The sequence below is a fragment of the Indicator indicator genome, chromosome 1 (genome assembly GCF_027791375.1).
Source record: "Indicator indicator isolate 239-I01 chromosome 1, UM_Iind_1.1, whole genome shotgun sequence".
Taxonomy (NCBI): Eukaryota; Metazoa; Chordata; class Aves; order Piciformes; family Indicatoridae; genus Indicator; species Indicator indicator.
The window spans coordinates 79,632,160-79,656,909 of NC_072010.1; the positions used below are offsets into that span (position 1 = coordinate 79,632,160).

Below are 24,750 nucleotides of genomic sequence, written 5' to 3' on the forward strand. Positions count from 1 at the left end.
AGGTTAAGCTGTAATGTTATCACATATCAGAGAGGGGGAATGTGGTGTGAGCTTTCCTAATTCTGTTGCATCAGGAGGGCTTTTGCATTTGGATAATCATGGCAATTGTATCAGGGGAAGGAGGGAGCTTTGGGTTTGGAGATAACTTAGAATTTAATGTTTTCACAATGACTGGTGTGTTATCTAGAATAAAAGTGCTAATTAATTCAATTGTCATGTTTTCAGGTGACTATTCTGTCTCTCTCACTTAGTGATTCTTTAATTTTTTTTTTTATAAGTTACATGTTCCTTTCAGTGGTCTTATCCTTGTGTGATCTAGTGGGCCTTCTTCCTGAAACAGCTGTATTCTGAGCATACCTTTACACAAAGTACCGACGGGTGTAAAGCAGCTTAGTAGACTTCTTGGTATTGATAACAGTGTAACACCTTTGCAGGTTCTTGCCACTGTGTTCTCCTGGGGCTTGAAGCTTGCTTTCTTTCCCTCCTTTCTGAACAGTAAGCTCAAATCTCTCCAAAATAATGTGATAAGCATGTTTTGCATGAGGACCCACTTTGAATGCAAACTAGCCTCAGTGTTGAATGAACCACCTTTCCTCAGACCCATTTTCTGTGGCACTGCGAAACGTTTGATTGTGTGGAAGCTGTATGAAGGCACATACATAATCTCTGAATTTTATTTCTATGTTTGCAATTGTAGTCTCTCTAAATTTCTTTGTGCTTGATTCTTTGTTTTCTTTTATTCCATTTTGGAAGGTGACAGGACTGCTAAAGCTTTCATTGCTTCTGAGCCAGGCTAGTATTAAACAGATGTGGTTACATGCTTTGGATATGTAAATGTGTGTTATACTCTGTCCTGTTTGCTTCCACCAGCACTTCTAGTCCTGATATGCATGTGAAATTCAGTGTATACTTTGCAGACTGGCTGAGATAGTGCATGTCATTTGTCTTCCTGACATTTTGTGCCATGCCCTTGATTCTTCTGTGCACCTAAGTGCAGCTGTTATACTGTTTTGTGTTATGGCTTATGTACGTCAAGATGAAAAAAGAGGTGTGAAGAATATTTTGGCACAGGTTAACTAGGAGAAAATTGTGTTCTATGTGGGTTATCTAGATAATTAAAAATGCTGATGTAAACGCAGTATTTAATTTTTAAGCCCTGCAGTCTTCATTTGGCATATATATTTCCATTAAAATTAGTGGAAATATTTGCAGGCCCAGTTCTGCTTCCATTGAACTCACTTGAGAAAACCAGCTAAGTCTAGAGATGCCATGAAACCAAATCTTGCATAGTGTTGGTGTTTCTGGCATTATGTCATTTTGCTTAACAAAACTGTCCTTCATCTAGTGTTAAAATAGGAGTCAATACATACTGTTCTGTAAAACAGAATTAACTCTACATTTGTCAGATTAATTTCTCTGAACCAACTGCTCTTAATTAAGAGCAACGTGAAGAGGTCTGAATTTAAACAATTCTCAGCTCATTTGATGTTAAATTGAAAATTTGTCTGTTAAAATTTATCCGTAAAATGTAATACGTAATCTCTGTCTTGTGATGTGACCGATTAGGATTTAAACTGTGAAAAAGGCATCTCTTGAAAGTACAATACAATACTATTGCTGATGTGTAAAAATTAGTATGAAGTACTATTACTAAAAATCATGTACATCGGGCAGTTTAATGAAAATACCCAGATTTTTTGGTTTTGAAATTATTTTCCATAAATTCTGAAACATGACAGATCGAAGAACTAAAACAGTAACTTTGAAAATAATTGGATTGTACAGGTATGAAAGTAAAACCCACATTTAATCAATTGTCTTCCCATGGCACTTCATTTTAAAGATTTGTCTTAACTAAAACAGAAATGCAGTGTGTAATTACAGTATTTCACTTTCCTGTTTGACATACTTTTATCTCTGATTTCATTTTCTTACACACCTATAGACTTACTTTAAAAACTGGTACAGTAATGTTAATAACCTGTTTACACTGAAAATTCCGGTTAGCCTTACCTTACAAATCGGCAGGGAAAGATGCCTCTTTCACAGTCCTCTTGGAAGAAGGCTTAGCTGGTGCATGTCTACAGGGTTACTATTTCTAAATACAGAGACCACTGCTGTAAGTAGCATAAATTATATTAGCAGCTTTCTGAAGCCTTTAACCTCTCTGTTGCAGCTTCTTTTCTAAGCTAAGAGTGTCTCTTCAGCCTCCTTTAAGTGGAGAGCAAACCTGTCTCTTCTCAGGGCTCCAGAGGTACTTTTGGTACTTTTGTTTTTTTCCCTGCCTTTTGTTTCTTTCCCAATTTGTCTTTATCTGGTTAGCACAAATGAACTACAAATCTTGTGGCAAAGCACAAGCCTGAAGCTGCAAAAGCCTGTTTTCTGGCTAGAGAAATGGAAAGCATAACATTGGAATAAGCCCCAAAATATTTCTGTTTAAGATAAGGCCTTGTTGGCCATTCTTTGTCATTTGTGCTGAGGTTCAAGTTTAAAATAAGCCTGGCTGGAAAATACTATCCTGTCTAAGTTTCCTTTTCTGCCTTTTTTTTTTTTCAGGAGATAATAATTTTCCCTTTCCCAGTTTTGTTATCTTTGGCAAGCATTTTTATTTGCACTCATTTAATTTTTCACTAGTTATTGAAAAATTCAAACTCCAGATTCATAATTAAACGTTCATGGTATTCAGTTCACATTTACAATGGTGCTGAAGTATTGACTTTGCACTTGGAGAAGAAACTTGTTTTCTGCATGTTGTTACTGACTCTGAGGCATGAGGAAAATTAAAGTATTGAGGTTCCTCTTCTTGAAACAGTTTTATTTTCTACCAACATTTGCACCTTTGACTTTGCCATGTACATCAGTGCAGGAGGTGTGCTGTGCATTTAACTAGGCTGTGCACACTGCAGCGCCTCAGGATACATGGAGGTTGTGTCACGTTCTGTGGCGCTCCATACCCTAATTTAGCTTGACATTATGCTTTAACTAGTCACGTTAGATTAGGTGCACCATGTGTGCCCATACATGAAAGGATGCTTTTGTGCCATACAGTTACCATAGACTGAAGGAGTTCGTGTAAAATATTGGATGTGATCTCAGTGTTTATGCTTCCTAGATCGGTGCAGTGGCCTCAAACTGAAGGAAAAAAATCAGCAGCATGCTAACAATGTGTTCTTCTCTCTAGGAAAGCTGACACAGGGGCCCTAAAGGAAAACCCACGGGAGAAGAGGGATCAGCTGGACCTGAATTTAGACCACAAGTGGAAGGCATCTGTCAGACCTTTGCATACTCGAGAGCCTACAGTTCTGCCTCACGAGACTCGGGGGAGGTCTGGGACATTGCCTAGTGATTACCGATACTCTCAGGAAAACGTGAACGAGAAGAGCAAGGATTGCAGCCTGCCTCATCTCCCTTGCTCAGAGCCACAGAACTTGAATGAGAACCACTCCTGTCCGTCCCGTGGCAAAGGAGAGGATAACCACAGGATCGAGCCAGTACTGCTTAACAAGAAGCGTGGACCTGCTCCTCAGAGGCCACCACCACCTAAAAGAGATAAATATAGGCGACCAGATAATTCTGCACCATTGCTTGGCACCTCTTCTGAATCTCTGCTAGTAGTGCCCAGCCAGCCCTTTCTATCCTCATCCCCCAGCTCTGCTGAAGTGTTTGTCAGTCACTCTCCTCTATGTCAGAGTCCTGCAGCTTTCAATGGAAAACTGAAGAGTGCTAATCCACAGCAGCTTCAGCAAGCATCAGCCACAGAGAATGTTTGTCAGCACTTAGAAGAAAAAACACACCTTAGGTCTGATTCTGTAATATCTTCCAAATATCGATATCTTCAGAAACCTGGCATGGAGACATCAAGGTCCCCTTCTCCTCAGTTTGCACCACAGAAGCTCACTGATAAGCCTCCTGTGTCCGTACAGGATGAGAACCCAGCCAGGTACTAGATGTAACTCCTTTACTATTTGGTTAACCCTTTTTGCCCAGTTAGACCTTATTAATGATTTATTGTTCATTTTCTTTAGTAAAAACACATCTTTCAGGTTCATTAATCGTGAGCCAGCCGAGCATGTCCTAAAGAGACCTAAGACTTGGGTGAAGTTCTGATTGATACCATTGAAGTCCTTCAGCTGATCTGTGGTTTCTCTTAGTTTGCTGAAGCTGTTCAGGTGTTACAGCTGGCAGTAGAAAATTGAAGGGATGAATTCAAATGGATTTTTCTATTGTAAGTCTGGGTGAAATGAGAAGATTTCCCATGATCATTTTCCCCATGCAGGTCTGTGTGTGAATATAAATTGGTGAGGGACAAAGCAGATATGGGAAGGAAAGCTGTATCTTTTGTGAGAACAAGTGTTTTAAAAACACACACAGTAAGGTACACTCTCAAATCATGACCGTTTTCATCTTGCTTTTACAATGAAACATGGCACTTAACGTAGTCTGAGGAGGGGTCCGCAGCAATGTTTGTGTGGAAGTGGGCTGAAGATTCAGCAGGAGAATGTCAGTCCTTTCCCATGCTAGATAAACTCAGACAAACCAACTGAAATTAATTGATTGCTGTGTCTATAGTATACTGCTAACATAAAAGGTTACTCTCCCACAAGATAACTAACTCTTTCATAAAGCTCAGGAATCTTAGTTTTCATAAATCCTTCAGCACTGTAATTCATGGTTAAAGAATGAAAACAAAACCTCCAAGCTGAATAAATGTAGAGGTTGCTTCTCTGAACAGAAGTATTTGGAATAGCTTTTCTCTACTCTAATGTAAGTGGTTGAATAGACTCAGTAATATTGTTTTGCAGTGTGCCTTATGACACAGAAAACATGAATCATTTTTTTTCCTAAACATGCCTTGATGTTATCCCTGTAGCAATGAGAGGAGAAAAAATGACTTTTCATCCCACAGTATTTTTAACATGAAGTAATAATAGTTTACTATGAAAAGTGCAGCATGTCAGATGAACCCTAGCATCTGTGTGCAAAGGTTAATGACAGTATGACTTTCTTAATATACCTTTATGAATAGATATTAAGGATTCATAGAAAGCTAATTTTATTTGTCCTTCCTTTTTGCTAAGTTTTAATGTTGAAGTGAGCACCAAGTTGTGCCTAATTATATGCCCATACCCGATTAATAATACACTTATCCTGCAAATCCGTTGTTAACGTCTAAAATGCTGAAGCCCAGACAGCTCTTGCTTGTGCACAGTGTATTGTCCTCATTTAATAACCACATTACTCAATAAAATGGGTATGGCAAGAAAGGACCATATGTGGGTATGTGAGCCATACCTCTGAAACTTCTGTATGGTATTTATTATATGGCATTTATTTCATACGTCTAATATATGTCGAGTAGATTTATCTTAATATGCAGTTAATTAGATTTTGCTTATTTACTTCTAATGGCTCCTTGCACATGAGCTTTTGGACATACCAGTTCACATGCCTTGGGCAGCTAATGTTTGTGAATGTCAGCATGTAGCTGTTTACTCTTCTTTAAGAAAGGTACCTAGTTGATCAAGAGGATAAACTGAGGAGTGTGCAGGGTTTCTTGCAGCATTTGTGTAGAACAGTCGAGCATGGGGAATATGGGTAGTGTGCAGAACCCAGCCATTTCCAAAGACCGATGATCAATAGTAAAGATGAAAAGAGTGCCTCAGTAGATTTCCAGTAATCATACACCTAGATTGAGTGACTACTTGTGCTTGGAGTAAAGCTTCATAATGGCCAGAGTTGCTGCCAATCAAAATTTCATGCCACAGTCCTGGAAATGGAAAACCCTCAGAAATCAGAAGGATAGTGATTTCTGAATCACTGAATTTCTGAAGCACCTGCCTTAAGTATCTAAACAATCTTTTACTAGGCTGAAAGGAATGTACTCAGTCTCAAAACAGATGCTGGGTGTTTTAGGTGAAGAACTGCAGTCAGCTCACTTCTTCCAGTTGTCCCACACACACTTATGGACAGATCTTTCGTTTTCCTCAAATTTAAAAATGTATTCCTCTTCACGGTCTGGTGAAGTCCAAAAGATGTGCGCTTTATTTAAAAACAAAAGAAAGGGTTGGGGGAAGTGGCAGGCCTCTGACCTAGCTCTCCTGCAGCCAGAGGAGCCTATATCTGCAGACAGGTAGCTGGGGCTCAGCAACAGAAAGGAACAAGCTGATTGAAATGGCAATCACCTTGAATGAAAACACCCAAACTGAATCAGAGGGGAGGAGGGGTTTCAACATGAGCTGGAAAACCTGCCCCAAAAGTTGGATCAGTATACCAGAGCATGTCACAGAATCACATAAACATTCCAGTTGGAAAAGACCCTTGGGATCACTAAGTCCAACCGATAACCCTACTCTACAAGGTTCACCCCTAAACCATGTACCCAAGCACCACATCCAAATGACAGCGACTCTACCACCCCCCTGGGCAGCCCATTTCAATGCCTGACCACTCTTTCTGTGAAAAAATTTTTCCTGATGTCCAGTCTAAACCTACCCAGTTGCAGCTTGAGGTCATTCCCTCTTGTTCCATCACTAATTTCTTATGGAAGAGACCAGCACCAGCCTCTCCACAAATGCCCTTTCAGGTAGTCATAGAGAGTGATGAGGTCTCCCCTCAGCCTTCTCTTTTTCGAACTAAACAGCCCCAGCTCCTTCAGTCGCTCTGCATAAGATTTATTTTCCAGGCCCTTCACCACCTTTGTTGCCCTCATCTGCACTCACTCCAGGACCTCCACACCTCTCTTGTATTGAGGCGCCCAAACTGAACACAGTACTCAAGGTGTCAAGTACAAGGGGACAATCACTTCCCTACTCCTGCTGGACACAGCACTTCTAATCCAAGCCAGGCTGCCACTGGCTTTCTTGGCCACCTGGGCACACTGCTTGCTCATATTCAGTTGCTTGTTGATTAGATCCCCCAGGTCCCTTTCTACCAGACAGCTTTCCACCACACTTGCCTGTAGCATTGTTTGGGGTTGTTGTGACCCAAGTGCAGAACTTGGCCTTTGGCCTTGTTGAAGCTCATCCTGTTAACATTGGCCCATGGATCCAATCTATCCAAGTCCCTCTGTAGAGCTTCCCTAGCCTCATGCAGATCAACATTCCCACCTAACTTGGTGTCGTCTGCAAACTTACTGATGACACACTCTGTCTTCATCAAGGTCATGGATAAAAATGTTAAACATGTCCACAGAGCACTTGAGGCAAATCAATACCTATTGGGAGGTTGAATATTCATTCAGAAGCAAATATGACATTAAAATATAAGATACAACTTCTGAAAAATATGAAGTCAAAGAGATTTTGCTATTCCTTGTGAGGTAAAGTGCAGTACAATAACGTGTAAGTTCGTTTTTAAGGAAAGTGACACACCCACATTTGGAGGAAAAGAGCCATATGCTCACTTCTGAAAGGCAGCAAGCTACCCAGCCAGATGAAACCAAATATTTTAGCTAGTAGGCAATGTTCCTTTACTTGCTGTAGAGCTTCCAAACCCACATTATGGCAATATTTTTTAACTTTCTGCAAACTCGAAACCACTGAACTAGACTTCAATTTCTTATATGGTTTGCATACAGTACAGATGTTTCAGTAATGTTATTTAACATGTTATTTTCCAATTTAAAGATCTAAGTTAGCCTCTTCTTTAAATAGTTTGCTTTACTGAATGTCCAAGGTGGCCCTTTGTGCTCCTGCAGTACATAATTTCTGCTATAAGCATCCCTTGGCAACCCTTAAAAGGAGCATCCAGAATTGTGTGTTATCTTCTTCAGTAGCTGTTTTTTTCTTCTTTAAGTAGAAAACCAGGATACTATGGTGAAATCTGTTTATTAAATGTTCATGTTTTTTGTGAAATTTTACAAGTAGAGATTTTTTTTTTTTTTAATACATTTTGGAGGATTTCCAGAGTTGCCATGTGTGATTATTTGTTGGTTTTGTAGCTCAGCGAAGGCCTATACTGCAGGATGCTTCCATGTGGTCTGTTGTTTCTTCCCTTGGAAGAGCTGGGGATTGATTTGAGGGCATCACAAACTCCCCAGGCAGCCAAGCTGCCTGTCAGGCCACAAGCTGAGGCCACTGTTGGATTTGCATGAGGCAATAAGGTTGAGCTCAAGGCATGCTGTCTTTCATATGTGTGTCAACAAAGGGGTTAAAAGGTAGTTCAGCATCACTGTTTCAAATCTGGCTGCTGAGATTGAATCCTCACATTCATGGAAACAGACAGAAATCCTGTACTGTGAGTGTTGTGCAAGGCTGATGTTAGGGTTACTTGAAAATGAGCTAACACTGTTTAAATTGTGTGAACAGAAAAGAAAAATCGTAGGTTTAGAGTCTGAGATACAGTGCAAGGGGTATTCCATGACCTGCCTTTTTTCATATTTGGCCTTTCCTTCTAATTTGCAGATAAGAATTGAGATGTAAAGTTGTTCCACACCTAAAGACGAATTTTCCTTGTTTTCCAGAATTGAAAGGGTTATTGACAACAATACCACAGTGAAGATGGTTCCCATCAAGATAGTTCATTCTGAGAGCAGCGCAGAGAAGGAGAGTCGGCAAAGTCTTGCCAGTACCATGGAGCCTCCTGCTTTACCCAGTGGTTTGGAAAAGGACCAAATTAAAACACTCAGCACTTCCGAGCAATCCTATTCACGATTCTGTGCTTACACCAGGCAAGGTGTAGAGCCAGAGCCAGAAGCCAGAACCAAACCAGCTGACCCTCAACCAGCTGAAGAACCTGGGAGCAACCTGAAGGACAGCAGTGCTGCTACACCAGCAGTCAGCTATGTGAAGGCCAAAGAGAAGACCTTAGAAGACTGGAAGTCAGAGGAACTAGCAAGAGAGATTGTGGGAAGAGATAAATCTCTAGCAGACATACTAGATCCTAATGTGAAAATAAAAACAACAATGGATCTGATGGTTGGTATATTCCCTAAAGATGAACACCTCTTAGAAGAAGCGCAGCAGCGCAGGAAGCTCCTGCCGAAAGTTCCTTCTCCAAAAATTTCAGAGGAGAAGTAAGTATTACTTTCTGTAGGCCAGTAATTCCTTGTAAGCTGCTATCCAAAGTGTGTCACTTTTCCCAGAGGGCTGAAAGTGAGGATTTTCCTGCTGTTGAGGTTTGGGGGTCTTCTAAGACTTTTCCATTAGAATAGCCGTCAAGCATAACACTGTAACGGTACCATTACTGGCAGAAAAAGAACAATTTAGAACTTAAGGAAAAATTAACTTCTCCCATTTCATACTGAGTAGATATTTTACCAAGATCATCCAGTCTAGTAACAGTCTAGTAACTAGGAACAGAATTTTAGCCTTTTTAAGTGATGAACATTTGTGAAGACAACTTGAAGTGGGCATGAAAAAAATTCCTGGACCTGAATGAGAACAAAGAAAGAAAAGATTTAAAGACTATTACATTTCATACATGTTGATGTTCTTTGGGTCTTCTGTTTCCTTGGTATGAGTTGTGCAATTAAATTGTAGCCTTCTTAAGAATTTCATGTGCAATTCCAGGATCAAAAAGGTAAATACCTTGTAGTATTCCATATATGGCTGTTTGAAAGGACAGTCTCTGTGACACTAAGGTCTTGCACGTTAATAAAATGCAACTTTATACTTTGTTTCTGGATGAAGACTCTTAGGTCCATTTCAGTCATTGTAATGATGAAGGGTCTTCTGCACAATTGCAGCTTTAGCTTTTGAGGTGTGTGTGTATATTGAGTTCATACAGAATTTCCTCATAATCAGTATTTATTTATTCTGGTTACAAAGCTAATGGCTTTCTGTTGAACTGCTTGCTTGCTTGGTGGAAGAATCTAAAAGATTGTCCTTTCTTTTCAGTGATTAGACTGTCAGGGCAGCTAATAGAAGTTTTGACTTTTTCCCAGGAAAGAGGAGCAGAACGTGCCATCTGCCATCTCCTTGACAACCAATTCTACTTACTACAGCACATCTGCACCAAAGGCAGAGCTGCTTATTAAAATGAAGGACATGCAGGAGCAGCAGCAACAACAGCAGAGCGAGGATGATTCTGAAGATGAGCTGGATCATGACTTGTCAGAAAAGAAGGTAAAAGACATTTCTAAGAGTGTACTGGGACGCTCTTAGTCACGTGCATTTCATTAACCATGAATTTGTTCATTAAACACCTCTAAACACAGGCCTTCTAGATGTACAAGATAACTTGGAAAAACAGCATGGATTTGGGGTGATTTTTTGGGGGAAGTGAGAAGGTAGTGTGTGTTCAGTGTCCAACTGTGTGTTTAGGAACTTCATATTAGGTGCTTTTTCAGCTTAGTGCATGTTTTGGAAGGTCTCAAGAGGAGAAGTTTTGGGGAGGTTATTTTCAAATACTGTTTTCCATTTTGAACTTTTAACGTATTTCTCTCAGTTGCTGTTACAAAGAAACAGTAGTGCTTATATAATCCCACTGTAACTGGTGGAAATTTTACTTGCTCCATGATTTTGAAATTTAGGCCCAAAGTTTAGGTTTGTCATGTGAGAGAAGGAAAACACACACACACCCCCTTGTTAACTGCTTGGGGGTTTTTTTTTCACTTTTTTTTTTCTCTCCATTTTTTTCCCCACTTGTTATTTTCTTGGGCAACAAACCACTTTGCCCTCTACTTCCCCTACCTCTCAAAATAATAACAATGTTGGGAGACAGCTAATCAGCTGGGTGGATTCAGTGGAAAGTATGCATCGCAAGGGAGGCAGTACTCTCTGCTCATGTTCAGCCCCATCTTTTGGTGTTTTATTTTTGGTCTACGGTCAACACAATCACCTTGGTATTAAAATGAGGATTGAGTGATATTTCTGTGGTTTAAGAAAGCATCATCCTATGTTAAAATCATTGCACTCATCTCATTAGTGATTTGGCACAATAAAATCATAGTTCCCAGTACAGATAAGTTGGAGGAAATGGTCTGTTTGATCAGTTAAACAGATGTAGTTTAATTCTATTTACCTAAGCTTAGCAATGCAGTGGTGTGCAAATCTTTACTGTTGAAGTCGACCCTTTGCTTAATGATGTACTCCCAGGGTGAATTTGGTAACCCAATCCCAAAGAAATGTCTTTTTATTAAATATTAGGAATATATTTAGTCACTAAGGAGAGCTTCCCACCTCTGGTTCAGTGCCGGCGTGGACGCCAGTGCATTTAAGGAGGCTGTAGTGTTTTCTATTACTGCTCTGGTTTTTTTTTCATCTCCCTCAGCCTTCCCTCCCTCCCTGTGCCCCCACTACATTGCTCAGTCAATATGGTGTGCACCGCATAGTGTGGTTACAGCAGGAAAGCTGCTCTTACCCTTGTACCAGAGAGCCACTGAATCCAACAGCTGTACTACTTGGACAAATTAGGGATTTCACTGCATTTTGAATAATTGGTTTCCTTTCCTTTAATCATGGAAAATATGTATAAAGGCATGTTAAAATGAAACCTTAGTTGTTTGCCCAAGAGACTATAAACACTGAAACTTTTATAAACAAAAGTGCCATTTATTTGTGTTGCTGTCAACAGCTAAATCACATTCACCCTTTACATATGCCTCCCTGCATCCTCCCCAGCTCCAGTATGATACCACTAACCATGCAAGATAGGAAGAGGTTCTAGCAGAGGTTCCCTGTCTTCTCCTTTGAATATACATGTTGTGTTAGCTACACACATGCTGCTGCTTACTTCTCTCTCTGCTCCTGCACATACAGTAGGATGAGAGTGCTCAGTTCAGTGGGCTTTCATCTTGGATCTTGTCAAAAACATACAAAGCTCATGGTAAGTGGGTCAAGGCATCTTTATAAAACAGCCAGAATAGGTAATAGCCCATTTCATGACTTCAGTTACCTTAGAGGAGGCATATGCCCAGAACCTGTTCTTTGATCCCTAGAAATCTGCCAATTCTGTTATGAAATATAATTGCAGTCCACTGTGGAATAATTGTACACTCTGTCATTCTCTGCCCTGCAAACTGAAAATGCATGGTGCTTTTTTCCCTTTTGAAATAAGTGTAGGAATTTCATAGAGATGTTAATTTTGTTTTGGTTTTTTATTTGGGATATCTTTTTATTCCCAGCCAGCAGGAGTTGAATGTGTCTCATGTACTGAGTTTAATGTAGGTTTAAAACAATTATAAAATATTGAACAGATATTGAAGATGCGACAAGAATGATTTTGTAGTAAGCAAAATCCATGTGTGGCTGAGTTGGAATTGTCCCCTTTGTCTTTAGGAAGGTTTCAGCAGATGCTGGAGAGTATAAAAATAACCAAAGAATACCAGTTTTCTTCTGCTTTTAGGCCTGAGCTTCACATGAAATGGGGTGGTGAGCTGAGTGCAGTGCAATTTATGTAAAGCATGCCAAGCAGTGAACCCACTTGAGCAGTACACTGCTGAGCTGCTTTCTGTGTTGCTAGTCAGAACAAGAATTACCGAAAAAAAAGTCAAGGTTTTATTGTTTTCTTCTTTGCTACTACAGAATCCATAGCTATAAATTATTCATCTGTCAATTTCAAGATGTAGATGGGAGGTCTTTTGGCTGGTAGATGCTGATACAGGTCTTCTGCTGGTTAGCAAAAGCCTGTAGTGAGGTCATAGTTGCTGCATCCAAAGGCTGCATCATCTGGATAGGAAGCAATCAGTGTTCATAACATAATTCTTAGTATATATGAAAGTCTTAAAGAGAGACCAATACATGAAGCCTTTTAACTTGTAAAAGCAGTCCTTTAGAAAAGACTAGCTCTGGCTGCTGGGGAACATCTAAATAGGATGCTTCTAGGAAAGTGGCTTTCTAAAAAAAAATTTGTAAAGACATTTTGAGAAAGCTGATTTGGATTGTTAGACCACATTGGTAAAGGTTGAGCACAGGTATGTGTTTATTGGTTTTTTTTCATTAGCAAAAGTTGCAGCACAGCTGCAGAAGTGGAATACTTGAGGTAGTAACACTGAGCACAACAGTATCCTGTTGGGTATGGGGTGGTAAAACAGCAACGTTTTGCATGTGCATGTCATTTGAGGGAAATGAGAGCATAGCACTGTGACCTACATAATCCAAATCAAACTGCATTTGCATTTAGAGAAGGGGGGGAAAATCAAATCCTGCAGATTAATCAGTCAGTAAAGCAGGCATCTGTAGAACTGCTTACTACCTTAATCTTTTGAGCATCCAGACCAACAGATAACCCAAATCCAGATTAACCTGGCCTGAGTATATTAAAACAAAAAAAGGAGAATACCCACCCATTAAATTTCTACTTTCAAAGAGGCTGTTAATTTTTCAGAGTGTAGTTGCTTTTTTTAAGATGGCAGACTTGTGTTTTGTCTTGGTTTTTATTTTGTTCCCAAAATAAATCAGCAGTGACTGTTCAGTGGTGTCTGAGAACTGCTGTCAGCTACTCAACTGAGTAGCTGTTGTCAGCATGGTTCTCACTGATCATGAAGGCTTGTAATCAGACTTGCATTTAGGAGGGTTCCTAAAGAATGTCATGAGTAATTAAAAAAAAAAAACCTGAAGAGGTACTGTGAAATCTTGTAATTGTCATTTGGAAATCACACTAAGTGTGTGTTTAGAGAGCACTTTGGAAATTTTTCATACCTGAAATTAGCTGCATGTAAATGAATAAGCCATTTTTAGGGTGTGATTTATCTCATGTTAGAGTAGATGACTACCTGAACTGACTTCCACCCCTTGTGCACAAGTAAAAGCTAATGGATACCTAAGAAATACGATGTCTTGGAGGTAGCTGGGCAGCACATATGGAACACAGGTCATTGAGGAAAGAGAGCTGGGTTCTTGGTCTGTCTCTGATGATGATGCACCTGCTAAGCTTTTTCTAAGCCAGGGCATGCACTTCTGAATGTTTTCACTAAAGAAACTGAGAAAGTGTAGATGGGATGGTATAGTCACTTGGCATAGAGCAGTGACAGCCAAAGCGCTTGTTTGGTCCTTTGACAGAGCCACTTTACGCAGCTTCACAGAGGGCTGTTTTATACAGTACAGAGGTAGATTTTCTGCCCTGTTGTGTGCCACAGGGATTGTGATTTCCCCATGGAAATGTTGTAAGGCACTGTTAATGCTAAGATTTTCTGAGAGTAGAAGGACTGCTATTGGAGGGATGCTAATATTACGCAGAAAGGAAGAAAAAGCTAGGCTAGTGCCCTAGTTTTAACTGCATCATGTGGAAAGTACAGGATTGTTTTCCTGGTACTGTTTATCTTCCTAAGCATAGCTTTTCAGAAAGGTATTATGGGCCTGGTATTTAGAGAGAGAAGGATGTGCTGTTCTTTATGCTGCTTCATAGCAGGCTTTGAAGCTGTTCAAAGTGGAAGCAGGAATGCTTGTTGGGAGGGGTGTGGGGCATGGTGAAAGTTATTAATCTTTTGTCACAAAGGTAAATTACTTTAATACAGACCTCAAGCCAGACATTGAAGACCTACATCCTGAACTTTTGAATCTAGTGGTATAGACCTTAGACGTATACTTACATGTGTATTTATTTGTAATGCACTCATTGTCAAAGCCGCATAGGAGTGCCAGTGTATTAAAGTGCTCTATTTCTGACATTGAGAAGTGGGGGAAAATGCAGTAGTACTAATAAATTCTCATCCCTTTTATCTTCTACAGCAAGAACTGATTGACAGCATTAGTAGGAAGCTGCAGGTGCTGAGGGAAGCACGGGAGACACTTCTGGAAGACATCCAAGCCAACAATATATTGGGGGAGGAGGTAGAGGCCATTGTGAAAGAAGTCTGCAAACCAAATGAGTTTGACAAATTCAAGATGTTTATTGGAGACCTCGACAAAGTGGTCAACCTCCTGCTGTCACTGTCAGGTCGTCTGGCCCGGGTGGAAAATGCTCTTAATAACCTGGATGAAAACACCTCTCCAGAAGAACGGGTGAGAAAGGCCAATAGTAATATCACTCCATTTAATGGATGTGGTGTGGAGGTTTTTGCTTGGTTTTGTTTCTCTAAATCTTGGAGGTTAAGACAAGGGATAGTGAATGGATAAATCTCATTTTCTGTAGATTTCTTAGAACATTTCTTCGTCTTGCTTTTGCTTGGAATACTAGAAATACAAGTAGCTTGGTGAGGAAAATGTGGTGTTCTGGTGTGCAACACACTGGAAAACAGACTTCTTAGCAAAAGTTGAAGGAAAAGGGTGAACCACTGATAAGACCATATAAAGGAGGCAAACAAAAATATTCTAACAATTCAATGTGGGAAAAGGAGTGTCACTTTGTAATGCAGAAATCTTACAGAAGTCTTACACTCTACAAAGATCTTGATAAAAATCTATAGGGTTGTTATAAAGAAAATGTTTCTCATCTACAGCTTTCTCCACAACGCCTAGCAAGGAGCAAAAGCAAGAAATGACAGGGCAAGCCTTACAAAAAAGGAGGGGGTGGGCAGGAGGGAGGCATTGCAAAAAACAGTTTTTCAATAGAAAACGTATTTTACCCAAGCAGAATAGCCCAGTAGCGATGTGGAGGAATCTCAGCAGATATGAAAATTTCAGGAACGTTCAAGGCACTCTTACCTGTTGGATCCCACATCTGCTGGCAGCACTTTGTTTGGCTTCAAACCACACCAGGCCTTAGCTGGGAAATACACTGAGTGATGCAGATAAGTGCCAAAAAAGAGATGTAAACATGCAAAACTTAATGGATAAAATAAATGGGGAGGGAGAATGGAGCACGAGTGTCAGGTGAGCTTAGCGCCTGCAGTTCAGTGAATGTCAAGTGGGATTTTCGACTTGCAGCTCTGAGCTGAAATGCCAGCAGTCCACCTAAGTATCATAACATATTTTTTTTCTGTTCCATGGGCTGTGGATTCATGTTGTGTTTCTTTAGCATGCTCCATTCCTTTACCAATAAAAATGAGCAAGTGCTGGGACTAGTCTGAAGCTGTGTTTTTGCTGTTTGGCCCTAGCTGCTGCCATACATAGTTGCTTAATGGCTATCCAGACCCGTCTCTGATTGAGGTGAAGGAAAGGTATTTGACAGGTTATTTGAGGATGGATCAAAGCTTCTGAAACAAAGATATTTAATCCTTCTTTAGAATTTTTTTTTCCTAAATGTGGTTGCAGTTGCCTAATGGGCTCAAAGATGGAAACACAGTTTGAGAGCTGTGATAAAAATAGCCTGTTGGCTAGGTGGGGAAAAGGAAGGTCAGTAAGTTGTGCAGTGAGGGTAGTTAGAAACTGCTCTGCTGTCAAATTTAGACTGACAGAAATACAAATCCCTGGCATATTGTAATCCCCATTTATCTTCTCATGCACTGACACCAGAGTCTTGGTCAGTGATGCTTCTCAGGTGAATCAAGTCCCCAGGTACTTTAAGTACAATGCAGAAGGGGGTACAAGTGCATTTCTTTGAGTTTAGGCTGACATGTGTGGCTTTTTTGGTTGTCCTTTGATATTTTGTAGGTCACATGATGATATTTGGTGTACTATTAGTGTACCATATAAATAAAACTGGGAAGACTACTTCCATCCCTAGGGATCATATACTTAATGATCACTTATTTTTCCATTTTTTTTTTAAGCTGATGTTGTCTAATAAACCTTAGTTTGATAGTTTTCCCCTTTCTAGGAACCACCAGCAGCACAGCAGCCTTCCTAAATAGTCTTTCAGCAGGCATATAAATACTGCTGAGTATTCTGTTAGATGCTCTTTTGCCACAAGGAGCGGTTATTTACAATGGGAATATACAGTCTTAGGGCAAAATACAAACAATTCTATCCAAATTGGGAGAAAATAACTTGGAAAGAGAAGGTCCCCGGGAGCAGACAGTGCTCAGTCACAGCGGGCAGAGACTCGATAAGGACCCTTGCACCAAAAAGGGCAATGGATTAATTACTCACACCTGGTTTTACCCACACGGAGGACGCTGCTACTGCTGCTATGTTAGCTGTGAAGCTTTGGGGCACTCTCGTACGGTGCTGGCATAGCACATTGCCAGCAAGGAGGGTTTGCCACATTGACCCAGGCTGATGTGGCTTCAGCGAACGGTAGGCAGTAAATTATGTTTCTTGTGACAGGCACTTGCTTGGTTCCTGGGTGAACTGAGGCACAGCACGATTCTAGTGGCAAGGGGAAGCAGGCTAGGCTGATCTGGCTTCTAGGCTTGTGGCTTCTCCAGCTTGCTGTGTATGGCTCGTGGCTTATCCCAGGCTCTGGACCAGGTGCTCAAGACAGGGCAGGGCAACTCGAGGCAGCTTCTACAAGACGGGTCCAAGTAGGTTCAAGAGCAAAGCAAGGCTTGATGCAAGGCAAAGGTGACTACCAAGTCAGCCTGTATATATACCTGGCCAGAGATCGTTTGCACCGATGGGGCAACTGAAGCTGACGTGTAGCTGCCCAATGGAAAGGTGTTCTGCCAGACTGTAACCATAAAAGGCAGAAACAAAAGCCTTGTTTCTGGGGGAGCAGTGCTCAGCATACGTGCTCTTATCCCAGGTAAACAACTTGTTTACCAGACATGCAGGGGTCCTGTCCCCTTTGTTCTTTTGCCGCATTGCCCTGTCTTTCTGAAGGAAAGAGTGGGGAGAGGAGGACCATGGCTAGACATCTTAAGGCCTGTCTTGGTTTATACTGGGCCATGTCATGGCCCTACCATGACAAGAGGTAAAAGCAAATTCTGAGGGTTACCTCATTTGCCTTTGTTCCTTTCTGCTTCCCATTTCTCTTAGGTATTCCCCCAACCTCCCTAAGGACAGAGGTTCTAAGGTGTTATACAGAGTTGATTACAAAAGCAGTGTTTGCCTTCCTTAAACTGTCAGGCTATTCATGTTCATCTTAAAGTCATGCCATAGATTTGGGAAGAAGAAACCATACAACTTAAATGCCAGAAATTGTTATGAAGAATTAAATATTTGATTGATCTTGTCCCCGTTGATAACAATAGTAAATAGCTATGTCATCCCAAGGTTAGGCAGGTAACTACAACTGACCTACCAGCTAGCTGATAATATGCCCTCTTGTGTTCATCAGATCATAATGCTGCTGTTGCTGCTCAGTGTGCACACAAGCTGTAAGGCTGCCCTGGGGAGTGATCTAGCCATGCTCTTGAGTTTGGGCTTGTCTGCTAGTTCCCCTGGTGAATTTAGGAGAACAGTACTTCCATCTTTTGCAGGAGACAGTTGCTTCCAACTTGCAGTGGCATAAGCTCAACGGAAGATTAAACAGTGAGTTTTCTCATACCATGTGATTTCTGTGGCTTGTCTTCCCTAGCTGTCTTGAATCCTTAGTTAATCTAGGGCTGTGTATTTTAAGCACAAGTCTGAAAGTGTTTCACCCTCTGAGCTTTGTGCAGTCTATAGAAAAAGAAGCAGCACGGGATATGTAGGCAGCTCTGACAGTCTATTAAAGCTTGCTAGTTTGTATCCCCCTTTGTCTCATACTTCCATCTTGAAGCAGTCTACAAAAACACTCCTCTGTAAAATCCCTAAGATTTATTATAGCATGTGTGATTTAACATAAAGTTCAAATGGAAAAAGAAAAGAGAGAAAAGAAGACCCATTTATTTTAACAGACTGTGTTTTATTTGAAAACATAGGTTCTCAAAGAGAATTCATCTCTGGAGCAAAGGTAAAAAATACAGAGTGGTACCTCTTAGGGGCACTTTTTAATTAAGTTCAGAAGTCTATACAATAATTCTTGACGTCTGAGTAGGCCAGCCATGCTCTGTCATGGAAAAAGACAATCACCGCCAAGCAGACATGAAATAGATTAAGAATGCTCCTGTTTCTTTCCATATATTGCTAAAGGAGTCTAGCTGAGTGATTCAGGTGTGCCTGTACCGTGTAGGCAGGTGAAGCTGGATGAGATGTACCTCTCCTTCATGCTCATTCATATGTATGAATGGGATGGAGCTGCTGTCCTCTTTCTTTATCCATTCAACCTCCTTTTCTTCTATTTTGTCTCTTGTGAGGGAAATGGAAAGTTTACAGCCATTTTGGAAAGTGATGCATGTTTTCACCTTTTCTTCCCTCCTGTTATCTTACCTCAGCTCTTGCTCATGTCTTAAGACCAAGTGACTTGACATCTCATGGAGAAGCTGTGGAGATTGCAGCAGAACTGTGAAGTGCTGCAGTGTCAGGAGCTATGTGGGAACAAATCGCTCCCTTAATTAGTCTGTTTCTGGGTTCTCTAATCACAGCTGTTTCAGCGTGAAAGTTTGGTGCTGTGTACTAAAGACGGAAGATGTTGCTGGTTGAAGTCTTACTTTGGACAACTTGGATGTTTCTCAAAGGCAACTGTATTTTATGTAACTATTTTGAGCTATTACATAGTAAAGTAGTCTTTGAAATTCTTGCTCTCGAGGCCAATAGAAAATACTGGTGCATCTTTCATAGATTCACTACACTTTTTCCTGAGAATAAATATTAATAAACGAACTTATTCTGCATCTCAAGTATTCAGGAAAGCCTTTGTCTTTGCAGATTAAAAAGACTTGAGCCTTAAACACTGAATATGTTGCCCCAAGCTGGTGAACCCACTGAATTCTTAACTGTTTTTCTTTTTTTCTAAGCGGACATTGGTAGACAAGCAGAAGCTGCTGACCCAGCAACATGAAGATGCAAAGGAGCTGAAGGAAAACCTGGATCGTCGAGAGCGCATCGTCTTTGACATTTTGGCAAACTACCTGAGTGAGGAGAACTTAGCAGATTATGAGCACTTTGTAAAAATGAAGTCAGCCCTCATCATTGAGCAACGAGAGCTTGAGGACAAGATCAAGCTGGGGGAAGAGCAACTGAAGTGTCTGACTGATAGCCTCCAACCTGAGCGTCTCAAATAAGAGGAATGAGTTTGATCAAGGATGTGAAAAATGGGAAAGGAGGAATGGATTGAGGGCGCTTCCAAGTGTACAAATTCATATTTTATCTTATCTGAGGGTCTGGTAGAGAAACAAGTGCACAAGAGAAAAATAGCTCTCACAACAGCAATAATGCTCTCTTTAATTTTTTTTGGGATGACATATTTAATTTTTTAGAAAACATTTGTATTGCTGGACTCTACAGCTGTTTCTCATTGCTTAACTTAGAGAAAACTCCACAGAAAAACTCTTAACCTTTCTGCTCAGTAAGTTGGAAGTCTGTTGCAGTTGTGCATGCAAACAGTAATGTTTTTTTAGATTAGGTTGTGTACTTTCTTTATGTTTGGATGTTGTACAGACTGCTGGGAAACCCAACAGCAATTTATGAATGCACACAAATTTAGAAGCTCTAAATTTAGTGGATTTTTGTTTGGTTTTTTTTTTTTTTCAAAGACACATTAAACAGGGGAAGCGTGCATCTTATAGCTAATATATATTCAGATTGCTGAAATGTAGTGTCACTCTGATCCTGTGGCATCAGACTTTTTTTTGTAATATTGTATATAGGATGGCACTTTCCCCTTGCAGAAAATAACTTTAAGATCAATCTCAGTTGAACACTTATTAAACCATCTTGCAAATGACCTAATGGCTGCCTTGCTGAAGAATTTTTTAAACATTGTTTTTGCAAGACATATTTGTACACCCTCTTACTGCAATGAAAGTGATTTTCTTTACCAAGTTGTACCTGATTTAAGAAGCAGGCTAGAAGTACTAGGCTGATTTTGTTCAAAACATTTCTCATCGAAATTATTTAGAAGGTGCTTTTACTCTTTCTTGTGCTTTTTATGCATATTTTTATTCTCCTTCCCCCAAACTTGCTACACTTTATGAAAATAAATTTAGGCTAAGGACACTGCTTCTGTTTTTCTTCCGATTGCTCAACATTGTGGTGGTTTTATACAGACAGTTAAGTTATACTGAAGTTGACCTACATAACGCCGTTTGTTCTTTCTGCTTCCTTAGACTACCAAATGCAATATAAACACTTCTGCTGTGTAAATACTATGCGTACTCGAAGCAACACTGCTTTGTAACTGTGAACATAAATGGGGTTTGTTTGTGTGTTCTCACAGCACAATGATAGATGAGAAGATGCTAGTTCACAGTATCGGACTGCTGGTTGTGTTCTCATAATACTGCCATGGACTTTATAACGGATGATTTCCAGTAACTCTAAAAAGAGGTGCTAACTTCTGTCTTAGTGCAGTAATAAGTTGACTTGCTGACTTGAGTAGACACCTGCAGAGAGATTCTGTAGCGTCTAAATGTCGAGTTTTGTGTTAAGATAAAGTTTTGCAGGCAAAGGGAAGTCTTGGATGACTTTGTGCATATGCCATTTACATCATAGTAGGGAAAATATCTGTCTCTCTGTAGGCAAACACGTTGCCCAGCAAGAAGCCATTTTCAAGGTTGATGTCTGTAGCTAAGCAGGTTGAAAATACAAGGAGTTAGGTGTTGAGAAGAGAGAGAGAAACTCATTCTTCCCACTACCCCTGCAGTGGCAGCATTCACAAAAGATTTTCTCTCCTTCCTACCAAAATACTTTCTTCTGCAGGGAGAGGACTAGAACAAATTCCTTGCAAGTTGAAGAATCGGGGAGTAAAGCTGTTATGGAACCAGTTCCTTTACAGACAGGTGGAAATATTAACAGAACTGTTGACCAACCCTTATAGTGCACTACTTTGTAAACCTGGACCAAATCTTTAATGAATTTATGTCAGTGTGTATCAGTTAAGGTCAAATGGAGCTGCCATTGTCCAAGACCTTATTTTCTCCCTCCTGGTTCAGAAATGTAGTTGTCTGGCATCTCACAGTTAAATGCTGCTATGTTCCTAGGACAAGTGATCCCTTTGTCCTTAAACTTACCCCTTAACCATAAAAAAACCCAAACTAAACAATTCCCAAATAAATTATGCTTGTCTTCTAGCTTGGAGAAAAGTGTGCATTGTTTTATCTGTGGCATTTTTAAAATTTTACATATTGTGGTTACGCTGAAATGTGTATGTGAAATGTGAATAGTAATAATATAATTACAATGTGTTTGTATACAGTACTTTGATTTAGATATTTCTGATGAGCAGTAGCAGTATTGTGAATGCAAGATACATATATATAGATATATATATTATCCTTTTCACAGAGCAGTTGTGTAGACACCATTCTCTCCTTTCCTTTTTTTAAAGCTGTTGAAAATCTCTTGCCCCAGGAGCTTGAAGATGGTTGCTTCCCAATGTTATATGTAAATCTGTAAATAGCTGTACTGTTGCTTTCTGAAAAAATCTGGTGCTAATGTTTTGCCTTTGGCATCCTGGGGATGGCCATTTCTTCACCCTGTGTTGTTCACAATTCTATAGTGGAAGACTTCCACTGTTTCTCCAACTGTTTGGATCCTTCTGCCCAGAGTCAAAATGTACAGTTTTCCTGCCTGACATGTAACACTTACCTAATGACAAATGGTATTGCTTGACTTTGAGAAAATAAACTGTATATTTCAATGTAGAGTTAGTTTCTGTGTGCAGCTTTAACTGTCAAAATCTACTATTTTGTTGTGCAGTGTTAGCCATCTTGTCATGCCCTACAGCTTTAAAAGACTAGGACAGTTTTCTCAAGGTCTGAAGTAGCTTGCTATCTTTTCACAGGTTATTTAACACATTGACTAATTGATCATTCTCGAGTTCCCAGTATAAGTAAGTACCAGAAATGTGTGCATGCCTAGTCAGCATTTTAAGTGTGTGAGTATGAGAGGACGTGAAGGAACATGTGTTATGAGGATAAAATAAATCAGTCTTTCACAACGTACAGAGTCATCAGAATTCTCCTTGAGCAACTACACTGTTTTGGCTTCATCCTGTGTTCAGACTGATAGCTTGTACAGAAATATCTGAAGTCAGTTTTTCACAAGACTTTATGCAAATAGAGATCACTGTGAACGCTCCATCTCGAACAGACTTCCTCAGAAGCTGTTTCATTTCAGTTTGATGGGGTTTCTCAGATTAACTGCAGAATCTTCTGCTTTATTGGGAAGCAGTGTGAAGTGTACGTGAATTTGGGGTAGAGGCAACCACAGGTATGTTTCATGGCTTGATAAATTATCCTGGAAATTAATTGTCTTTATCGTAGAAACTAACTGGGAAGAGGATGTCCCTCTGCCCCTCCAAATTCTTTGTGCCTGATTTCTTGGGCACTTGGTATATTACAGGATGGCAGCTATAGGGGAATAACAGTGTGTGTACTGTTTGAATTTGAAAAAAATGCTTTTCATTAAACTGAAATTAGGTTCATTATTTTCTACTTGAGATATTTGAGGCCTCAGATCTCAAACAGTCACTGTTTCATGGTGGTGTTTGCTAATCAAGCTGTTGATTAATTTTGAGGTGGTTACTTTTCTCGGTTATTACAGCTACAGTAATCTGTTGCCAATCCAGTGGGTAGCAGAGCCTTAGGATGGGTCCACTGTAGAACAGTAACTCTGATTTGAATGGTGTCCTGTCGCTTACTGATGAAGTTTGTAGATTTGCTCTAATTCAGGGCTTCTCAGTTGTGGGTTTTCTTTAGAGTATAAATTGTTTATTCTACATACTTGGGCGGAACCTGCCCACAGAGAAGATGTTATAAAACTTAATAATTAATCTTTAAAGTACTAGACTATATATTGCCATTGTCAACTGTGGTAAATCGGTCATTGCGTTCACTTACCACAGCTCCAGTCTGTAACTTAACTAATCATAGTAGTCCACAAACTGAAAGATGAATCTACCCATATGGTTTAGCAGCTCACCTCTGAAATCCTGAGTTTCATTCCCCCCAGCTACTCTATTAGTAATGTTTCTATGAATAAAGTTATTCCATTGGAGTAGGTTAACTTAATTTAGTACATTTCAGGAGAAAATCTGTATTTAAATAAATTCATGGAATCATAGAACGGTTTGGGTTTGAAGGGACCTTTAAGATCATCTAGTTCCAAGCTCCCTGTTACAGGCAGGGACAGCACCTACTAGACCAGGTTGCTCAAGGCCCTATCCAGCCTGTCATTGAATATTTCCAGGGTTGGAACCTCCACAACTTCTCTGGGCTGCCTGTTCCAGTGCCTCTCCACCCTTGCAGTGGAGAAATTTTTCCTATTCTCTAATCTAAAACCAGGTTACTTCAGTTTGAAGCCATTATCCCTTATCCTGTCACTAGATGCCTTTGTCAAAATTCCCTCTCTGGCTATCCTGTAGGCCCCCTTCAAATACTGAAAGGCTTCTATAAGGTCTCCCTGAGGCCTTCTCATCTCCAGGATGAACAAACCCACCTCTCTCTTAGCCTGGCTTCAATAGGAGAGGTGCTGAACAGCCCTCTCTTTGTTTTTGTGGCCCGCTTCTGGGCCCCCTCTAGCAGTTCCCTGTCCTTCTTGCACTGGGGGCTCCAGAGCTGGACACAATACTCTAGATGGTGTCTCATGAGAGTGGAGTAGAGGGGCAGAATCACCTCCTCAGTGTGCTGGCCATGCTTCTTTAGATGCAGCCCAGGACACAGCTGCCTTTCTGGGGCTGCCACGGGTGTGATACTGAGAGCTACCTGGACTACTAATGTGGTCATTTTCTGGGATGAGGCAGGATGAGGAATTTTGTGCATCTCTTGCTTGCTAGCTGTGGTGGGTTGAAATTACCCCCCCCCAAATAAAATTGCCAGACCAGCTAGATGGAAGCAAATGAAGCTATATTTGCAAGCAAAACTACAATCTAGAAACATGAAATGCAATGAATATGTACAAAATATACAATATTTACATGTATTTACAATTTACAGACAGCACAAGACCCCCCCCTGGACAAAGCCAAGGGGTTACCAACAGCTTTCCCCCCTCTCTGCTCCTTTCCCCCTACTGTACAAGGGGAAAA

General features: G+C 40.4%; 1 protein-coding gene across 2 annotated transcripts in view; it reads left to right on the top strand.

Moving 5' to 3' along the window:
* Nucleotides 1–19,786, top strand: part of SHROOM2 (shroom family member 2) — a 135,119-nt gene extending 115,333 nt beyond the window's left edge. For both annotated transcript variants that reach the window (XM_054386379.1, XM_054386380.1), the window contains 5 exons: nt 3,182–3,940; nt 8,462–9,013; nt 9,884–10,064; nt 14,610–14,882; nt 19,520–19,786. In XM_054386379.1, coding sequence (XP_054242354.1) covers nt 3,182–3,940; nt 8,462–9,013; nt 9,884–10,064; nt 14,610–14,882; nt 19,520–19,786 — 2,032 coding nt within the window. The remainder of the gene's footprint in view (nt 1–3,181; nt 3,941–8,461; nt 9,014–9,883; nt 10,065–14,609; nt 14,883–19,519) is intronic.
* The last annotated feature ends 4,964 nt before the right edge of the window (nt 19,787–24,750 follow it).